Source organism: Charadrius vociferus, unplaced genomic scaffold (assembly GCF_000708025.1).
Source record: "Charadrius vociferus isolate BGI_N301 unplaced genomic scaffold, ASM70802v2 scaffold266, whole genome shotgun sequence".
Taxonomy (NCBI): Eukaryota; Metazoa; Chordata; class Aves; order Charadriiformes; family Charadriidae; genus Charadrius; species Charadrius vociferus.
The window spans coordinates 3,473,447-3,482,915 of record NW_009649114.1 but is presented as its reverse complement, the minus strand read 5'-3'; the positions used below and the strand labels follow the sequence as shown (position 1 = coordinate 3,482,915).

Genomic DNA, 9,469 nt, shown 5'->3' with positions numbered 1-9,469 from the left:
AGGGACACCCCCCACCAGCCCAGGTTGCTCCAAGCCCCGTCCAACCTGGCCTTGAACACCTCCAGGGATGGGGCCTCAACAACCTCTCTGGCAATTTAACTCCATTCACCAGAAAGCTCCGTTCTCCTTTCATCCAGAGAGAGCTGGAATAGTTTATGACCAAGAGAGAAACCAGTTCAGCCCCTCCTGGACGGCACGCTGTGGACAGGGGGGGTTTGCTGAGCGCACCCCATGGGACACCAGTACCATTCCACACAAGGGCAGGTTTGCCCGCCCGCGGCAGGGCTCGTGCCTGAACCCGGGCAGATGCGCAGGGCTGGAGCCGCTCTGCGGAGGAGGAAGGCAGAGCAGATGTGAGTTAATCCGCCCCGGAAAGGGGGGGCTGGCAGCCGAGCCGGGTGCCGAGAGCCCCCCCCCCTCCTTTCTCCTCCTCCAGGAGTACAAACACAGTTTATTCTCCTATACAAAATTCACAGCGAGCTGCGACTGCCGCACGCTCATCTCCTGGCTGCTAAATATTTATGAGCCAATTACGAAAAACAAATTTATCACTCGCCCTCAGCCAAGTTCGGAAGGATTCAAATACTTATGCTGACTAGGAGCTCTACCCCCTCGCCCGCCTCCTCCCCAGCTCGCTTCCCACTCAGGCGGAGGATCGAACCTTTTTGGTCCTCACCCCTCTCCCAGGGCAATACACTGCTGTTTGCTTTAATAATTCCTCCAGCTTGCTTGCAAAGGGTTTCCATCTGACGGAGGGGGACACTACACGTGCATTCCCGCCCCCGTGAAGGAGCCGATGGGTCAGGAGGCAGCCGGGACGCGGCGCTGAACATCCTTTAGCACCACGGAGCGCAAAGCAGCGCTGTCGGCATCTGTTGTTTGGGGCAGGTCCTCGGAGCCGGGGAGCCGCAACTGGGAAGAGGGACGAGCTGTGCCGAGTGAATCATTCCTTCCCCATCCCACCCTTTTGGCAAAGCCGGCGCCACCTTCCATTTCCAACAAAGGGCATCGGCAGCGCTCGGCTGGGGAAGGGACATCACCCTTTGCTTCCAAGCAGCACATTTTCCTGCTGTCCCTGGTCAGCGAGACCAGCTGAGCACAGTCACCCACGGCCCAGAGCGATGCTGGCTCAGCCTCTGCCACGGATCCCATCTGTCCACGGACACAAACAGGTCCCCGGCGAACGCACGCACTGCCCAGGCCAGTGGGCAAAACCCTCAGCTCGTCTGCTACAGCCGCGTGTCGCACAGAGCTGCTCATGGATCACTTCCCTCCTCAGTTGCCTGCATAAAGACTATGAAAATTAACAGAATAATGCATCTAAATCTGCCATTGTTTCCCCTCAACACAGAGGAAGAGCCAAATCATTGCTAACGGGCGGCTCAACACGGTTTTATATTAGCCTGGTAACTTCAGAAGCTGCGAGTTGCATCTAATTCAGAGCAGCTGCATTATCCCATTCAGGGAACTAATTAAACCTCCAACAACAGCACTACATTTATGTTTAAATCTCATTGTTGCCATTATGACCAGCTAGATCAGCCCCTTTCTGGACATACAAATCACTGCAGAAAAACCCCAAAGCTTCCCCACAGGGGCATCTTTGCCATTTCTCACCCATCACAGGAGTCTGCTTTAGGATATTTTACAGCAAGAACTTCCCTGACCATGTAAACTACTATCAGCAGCTCCGTTTTATGCCGCTTCTATAGAAAACTGCTGTGCCCCGTGAACCGTGCCCCTCCTGCCGACAGCATCAAAGAGTGCAACCGCTGCACCAGGAGTCAGAATGAGACCCCACGTGCCTCTGTCCAGTCTTTGGAAATTAAAGAGCAGACCAAGCTAAAGGCAGGGACCCACCAGCTGCTGGCTCGTCCCTCTTCTTATGAGAATATTTACATTTACATAGCGTTTTTCGGTGGGAACAAAACCATTCTGCAAAAAGAGGCTATCGCCGTCTCACAGATGGGGAAACTGAGGCAGAGAGGAGAAACCTTCGTCCAGACTCATTCTAGCTGGTCCGTGACAGCCATGAGACCCCAAGGCAAATCAGTGCTCTAGCCACAGGATGCTACTACCAGATTAAAGCAATTCCACAACATGTTTAAATTACATCAGAATCCAGGAAGACAAATAAAACCATCAGGTTTTGATAGTACAACTTTTTTTTTTTTTTTTTAAGTTAGACCTGCCCCTTCGGAGACAGATGTGAATTTTTCACATTCTTTCTCCGATTTCCTCACCTAAACATAAAGGGAAGGAAAAGCAGATTTTCCTCTTGTGGCTTGTTAGGCTGACACCGGGTGGAAATGATGCTTTTGTTTACAAGCAGGGAAGCAGATCTGCGGGTTCATTCCTCGGAGCAGAGGAAGCACAGGCACACAACGCTTGACCTCTGCTACCAGTGAAGTCGTGCAGCACTGTAAAGCCAAAGGCTTCTTCCCTTTTTAGTGTTTGCTGTAAACAGTTCGGTTGGGCACGAAAAGCACAGTGAAAGTGATCCAGTCCTTTCAAATAAGCCTTCTGCTGCAGAATCTTTCACTAACAGTCACGGTACAACTGACCCGGGTAATTAACAGCAAAGCCTCTACAACCAAAACAGCTACAGAGGAAAATAGATGTATTTGGCAACTCTGAAACACTGCCGGGAGTGAGAATATGAACTGAAGGATGGGCTCGTACCGAGGAGGGAGTCCCACTTTGCTTTTAGCATCTTTGAATACCTCCCTCTCCCACAAGAGATGATTTTAGCCCCGAGTCGGGATGAGAGAGGCAGCTGAGCATCAGTCAGCGCGCGGAGGACAGGCGAGCAGGGGCACAGCCGTCCTGGGAGTTTACACACCCGGCACACACAGCTCCACACCCCCAACACCACGCCAGGGGTTTTATTTCCTTTCAGTGTACAAAGAGTGGTTCATCTGAGCTTATCTCTTCTGCAGCGCTGCTGCTCTACCAGCAGAGAATCATCTCCAAAGAATGTTTCAGTAATGCTGCGGTGCTGAATTTCAGAGGGACACTTAATCTCGCCTGAGTGGTTCACTAGGGCCAACTTTCTGAGCATGAAATATTTAACTATCCACGGGCCTCCTGCACTATAATAAAGCGACTTCTAACAAGCCTCTGAAATAAATATGTGAAGAGGAAAGCGGGAGCTATTAAATACACAAAACAGCCTAATTACTCTCTTCCTTCCATCCCCACGGACCCAGGACACTGTTACCCCCCCCAGCAGCAGGGACTCAGAAACCTCTCCTCTGGATGCTGGGAGAGTCCGCAGGGGAAGATTTGGATAAAGGAGGTCAACATAAAGATTTGTGAGGAGCACTGTTATCAAACTCTCCCTCGTTTTGGGGATGTAAGAACTTCTCTGGCTTGCCTAAAAGAAATCAAACCCTGTATCTGAGCAACTTAAAAAACTTTGAAAGGCCCCTCACTTGATGCAATTCTGCTTTCCCCCACTCCAATTAACCCTGTCTTTTGGCATTTAACGTCTTAAAGACTTACAAGTGAGCGTTTGTGTTAACGTGAGAGTTAGTTAAAATAGCGAGAACCACCCGGGACCCCCTCCAAAGGTGAGTGCAGTAGAGAGGAGCTCATGCTGTACAGATTCATTCCTGGCACAGAAGCTCTTAAGCAAGGTCAGCCTTACCTCGTCCCACTCTGAAGCAAAGGACGGGGACTTCTCCAGCCTCTTCTTCCCAGTGCTGCAGTTCGAGAGCGATTCGCTCCGGCTCCCCATGGCATCGTCCTCTGTCGGAGAGCAGGTCAGAAGATCCGAGTCCGATTTGGACAAGCTGCGGCTGAGTTTAAGCTCGGCTTTGGGCTTGCTCCCCGGGTGGGCTCTGCCCACAGCTCTGTCCCCCTCTTCCTCAGCACCGCCGGGGTGCTGTAGCACGTGGGGCGTGACTACAGTTTCAGGATCCGCCCGGTTGACGTGCGTGTGCTGGACGGTTGCGTAGACCACTTTCTGGTTTTGGTCCGGAGAGCTGGTCCGTACTGATGCAGAGGCAGGTAACTCAGCATCCTCCAGCTGCATAGCAGGTGGGCGGCTTGTAGCTTCCGTGCCTCCTTTCTCCGCGGAGGAAACGAGCCTGAAAGGGTCCTCGCTTATCTCGCAGATCGGGGAAGAGCCGTGAAGCAACCCTGAAAACTGCTCTGGAACCTGGATGTCCTGGCCGTCGGCAGAGTCCTGGCTGCAGCAGCCACTGCTCCTCCTGTGGTCTTCAAGGGGATGAAAACAGAGGAGGGGGGGGAATTAAAAACATGGAAGAAGCAGCAAAATTCCAGCTCTCCCCCTGCCCTCCCTCGCTGAGGGAGGGAGAGATAAAAAGAGAACAGTTCAGTATTGTTCCGCGTGCTCGACTTGTACCCAAAGTCATGGCATTTATGAAATTCCAAACACTGGTCTGATTTATGCAATCTGGCAGCTCTCCTTGTTGTTTTATTCCTGTTAACACTAACTATCAGGCCTTGCTATATAAGGCTAAGAGAAGTGCTAACTATATCCTGCAGAGAGAGCAAGTGAGGTAGGAGAAGCAGAGACGGAGGCTCCTGGAACATCTGATGCATTTCCATAAAGGCCAAAGTGTTATTTAGAGCAGCGCTCCCCGCTCTTGGCACAAGCTGCAGGGTGGGAAAACTTCTGGACTGTAATCAACCTGCGAGTTCCAAAATCCGTTCCCAAAAAAAAAAAAAACACAACCAAAAAAACCCCAACAAAAACCCACACTGCTTTCCTCCCTAGTGGTTTCCGAGTTTAACCTCTCCTCCTTACTCAGGGGAGAGAAATAAACAGTTTATGCAATAAAAAACTCGATCAAAAAGTCTCTCTCTTGCAAGCGGACCGCTGAACACTGAAGGGTTTGATGTACGGAGGCAGCGAGCTGTGGGGAGCACCGGCTGTCCCAGAAACACGACACTCTTACTCAGCTACTCCTGCACCAACATCTTTAATATCAGGTACCAGGGCCCTGCATAAATCATGAATAATTGACCGATCCCAATTGCCAAGCGTGTGCAGACATACGGGGGACTCACCTTGGTCATGTTACACATGTGCATTTGATCTGTAAAAGCAAAACTATGTAAATCTAACCAGTATAACTTCTGTTTACCGTGGACTCCTAAACCTGCCCATAATTGCTTGTAAATTTTAACCACTTCCATTTAGCGCTGATGAAACACTCTTCAGTCCAAGGACCGAAAACCAGCGCCGCAAAGGAACAATAAAGCAAAGCACCCCGATAAGGTGGCTCTGAGACGCGGGGAGGATGTTTGGATGTGAAGAGGAAATGGCTTGCTCTGCAAGACAGCAGCTCCCGGCAGCCAAGGCAAAGGAATCCTCGTTTCAGCAAGGCAAAATACACTAATGAATTTTACTTATCTTTAACTAAAAGCAGCCTATTAGCAACAACAGCGAGATCAACGCCTTCCCCCCCGTGCATCCCTTCCAGCACTAGGCTTGACCAGGTCGTTTTCAAACACTGACACCCATCTGGTTTCGTGCTCTGTCCTCACAGCAGAAATGAGGCAGGAAAGGACTGAATTAGTCATTTATCTTCGCAAGCCGCTTCAGATCCTGGGGTCTCATGAGCCCTGCGTTTGATAAGCGTAGCTAGTCCCTCTTGCAGGCATTTGTTTACTCCACAGAAAGGCTAAAAGCAGTTTGCTCAGTTGGCAGCTGAGTCAGGAACAGCAAAAGCCTGAACGGAGGTTAACTGCCAGGGCAGCGTGCCGGCGGACCTCGCTTCTCGCCGGGATCAAGTGATGCAAGGGCTTATTTCATTCTGGATCCTATGAGTTAAAAGATTCCAGGACAGTGAAGTAGTTGTTGATTATCTTGTCCGGGCACGTAAAGCAAAAGTTCCGCAGCGAAGTTGCCAAGAGGGAGGCACGTCCCCTGCGGGCAGGTGGTGTCTCCAGCATCATTCCTAAGGCTGACTGGGGAGTGCCAACAGCAGCACCCGATCAGAAGATCTCAAGACCAGACTACGTTCAGTTACTTTGCATATAGTTATGAAGCGGTAACGCCAGAGAGAAACCTTAGAAGAGATCAGACATGCTGTATTCATGGGACAGACTGGTATTAATAAGAGAAAGCTACTGCCCCGGTAAGAGGGACAGAGCGCTGATGGCACAGTCACATTAACCTGATGTGGAGGGAAAAACTTTTGCAAAATCAACAGCCTTTATTCTTAACCTCTTTTCTTCTTTGGAAATAATTTCTTCCATGCCCCAGCTTAACCTTTACTGACATTCTCCTGAAGGCAGAGAGGCGGCTGGTGAAAGTTTGTGCCATGTGCTGGAACGCTTGGGTCCAGCCAGAACAAAGTGCTCCAAATCCAGCTCCAGAGACTCACAAAAGGGCTCCTGTTGAACAGAAATCACAGCCACCCATTCATCCTCGAGCCGATGAAGGAGGACTTCGAAATACAAGGCAGCTGCCAGGGAAGGAAGGGGTGAAGCAAGGACAACAGCACTTGCTCAGAAGATGTGAGGAATATCTTGAAGGAGACATTTCAGAGGTTTCAGCCTGTGCTGAAAGCCGCCGACAGAAGAACCAACATGGGCACGGAAGAGCAATCTCACTCCTCCTTACCACCGAGGTGCACGTGGCAGGAACAGAGGGTTCCCCAGGGGATCCTGGCGTTTCAAGGAATCCTTCTGGGGTTTCACTTAAAGATGCCTCAGGATGGCTGGCAAAGAGGCCAGAACAACCACTGGCCACCTTGGGAAGGTGTACCTTTTTGGGATAGGTTACTGACATGATTCAGGTGATGTGTTGACCCCTTTTCTTATGGCAAACAGCTGAGCAGTACTCATTTTTCAAGGGTGCAGTGAATTTGGAGAAGGGGAAAATAACATTTAGGTGCTAGCAAAGCAGAGACCTCAGCTCTACCCATCTGCTGTACTTGAAGGGAGTTGAAAGCATTCTCCTCCAACTACACCTTTTAACTCAGAAAGGGAGTCGTCCTTGACACAGAGACTTCTGTCCAACTCCCTTAGCTTATTTTACACCCAAGCACAGACGTCTGACTGGTCCTGACTTCTTCAGCCAATGCCTGCTGCAGGTTGCACCGACAGGAGGAACTGCCGACACCAAACGGGAACAGGAACCCCTTTCTGGGTGCATGCTGTCTGCTTCCCAGAGAAGATGCAATTCAGAGCTTCCCTGCCATCAGCCTGACGACTCCAGTTACAAAGCACTTTCCTAAACTCATAGCACTACGCTGCAACCGCAGCAGCAGGGTTTGTTTCATGCCTCTGGATTAGGAGACTGAAGCTGTTATTGCAGCTGCTTTTTGCTCAAGCTCCCCAACCTTACGACTCATGAGGGCACATGCTAACCTTTAGCTTTCATATGGAAAAGGCTCCCCGTGCCGCACCACGCCAGAATTTGTCAAGTGAGGAGCATGCAAACCTATCTCCTGTGGCACAGAAGGCCAGAGAAGAGAGGGAAGCCGGCCTTTGGGGCGCTACTTGAGAGGTACAAAAATAACCTTCATCTGCAGTAATAGTGAAAAGGCTCATTTCCACAGGGAGGTACTGCATGTGAAACCCAGATGTGTACAGTACGCTCCTCTATTACTCTCATCAAGCTCAGTCATTTTAGGCAGAGTTTATTCACAAAAAGCTACCTGAAGCTGTGCTCATTTGTACTCCCTCTCCTATTCCCATTTTAAGAAAGGGTAGTAAAACACTGCCCGAGTTGCTTAGAGAGATCACTAACATGACTCTGGACAGAAGCTTCTAAATACATCACGCCAGCAGAAACGCAGGCTTGGACCTGAGACATGGGAGAAGGGTCTGTTCTCCAGCCATGAGAAAGCCAAGGGAGGGCACGCAGGCTGGAGTTCTACACCACCATCCATCTCACAGCAAACCAAGAGGTTTCTGTCCATTCCAACCTTTCTTTGCAATACCCCCGTGTCCCCATAGCTTCCCTATAGTGATACCCATCCCACTGCTTTTGTAGCCATACTTTGGCTCTGTGCAAAGATATTTTCTTTAAATCTCTCGCCAGCATGTTTTGTCTGTTATCGTTGGGTCGGCTATCTGGTTTAGAGCACAGCCATACACCTGGTTGAGGCCATACAACCACAAAGAACAACTCAAGCCAGATGAGAGGCAAAAGTAGGGACTTCAAGCTGGGCTTCCTATGGAGGCAGCACAGCAGAACCTCAATATCAGTTTTTAAAAACTGTCAGAAAGAGCCAAGTCAGTCCTACCTGCAGCTGGTTACTGCTGACAGCACTTCTGGATGACTCTCCTGAGAAGCAAGACAGACTTCAAAACTCAGAAGAGTTTTCCGTATTCATCCTCCATCAGATCTCTCTGAACGCAGCAGGAGTTGTACAGTCTCCTCCCGGTCAGTTCGCCACTCTTGGCCTATTTACAAGTCCCGTCAGAAGGTCTGAACGCCCTGACTTCATGCATGCGATTGCACCTCGTTTCCTTACCAAAGGGGATGGGAAAGCATTTGGCTCAAACCACTTCTGATACGCTGCCCGCAACATTAGGCCAACTTTTCCTAGTGCTCCAGCATGTGACAGCAAACTGCTGTAACATACACAAAAGGCAACCAAAGCCAGGCGGATAATATCGCATTCATCTAGTCACTGGATACCAGACAACTTGCAGCAAGAGGAACAAAGGCAGCTATCACATATGAAAGGCACCATTAAAACCAGCGTGCCTGAAATTCAGCCTTTCAGCTGCCCTGAAAAGCCCTTCTCAATAGCCCGCGAGAATCGGAGTCCTCCTCTTCTGACCAAAGGCTCCTCCAGAACTCATCAAGTAACATCTAGAAGCCCGACCTCTCAGATCGAGGGCCAAGAAGCAATTCCAAAGCTGTGCTTCGGCCTGCTCCTCGTCTTGGGACTGAGCTGCTGCCTTTGATGCTCCAGGACCCCTCTGATCCAGAGGTGGGAAAATTCTCCATCACTCAGCCCTTGTTTTGCCAAAATGACTCTGCTGCTCCCTAAATGCATCCTCTCCTCCCTGCCATCAGGATGTACCTCGCGTTTCATACTTAGCTACGTCTGCTTCCACATGCCCTTCTGGCACCTGACCCTAAATACTGTGAAAGACGGAAACATTTCCTTTCATTCCCAGTGTAACAAAGCGGATTCCAAAGCCGATCCACCCTTCCAGAGCAGCTATGAAGCTCACGTGCAGAAAGAAGCAACCCATAATGCCGTGACAGAAGGCGAGGATGAACACCACAAAAGAGAAGAACAGTCGGTGCCTCGTTTCTTACTGGGGCTGAGAAGCCTGAAGTCCTCGAGAGGACCAGCAGCAGGGGAAAGATGACACGGGGCCCTGTTGAAGTTCAGCTCCTCCTGCAGTGTAGGGGGAGCTGCCGGCTGGGGACGCGGCGTGCCACAGGGAACACTCCGAGGTGTTTTGGAAATCAGCTGGTACCCTCTGGAGAAGAGGGACAAACAATCGTGTCCCTTTCTGCAGGTCT

The 9,469-nt window shown here is 50.5% G+C and overlaps 1 protein-coding gene across 1 annotated transcript in view; it reads right to left on the bottom strand.

The window, feature by feature from the left end:
• Window positions 1-9,469, bottom strand: part of ANKS1A (ankyrin repeat and sterile alpha motif domain containing 1A) — an 88,788-nt gene that overhangs the window by 51,090 nt on the left and 28,229 nt on the right. The window contains 1 exon segment of the mRNA XM_009888323.1: window positions 3,650-4,221. Coding sequence (XP_009886625.1) covers window positions 3,650-4,221 — 572 coding nt within the window.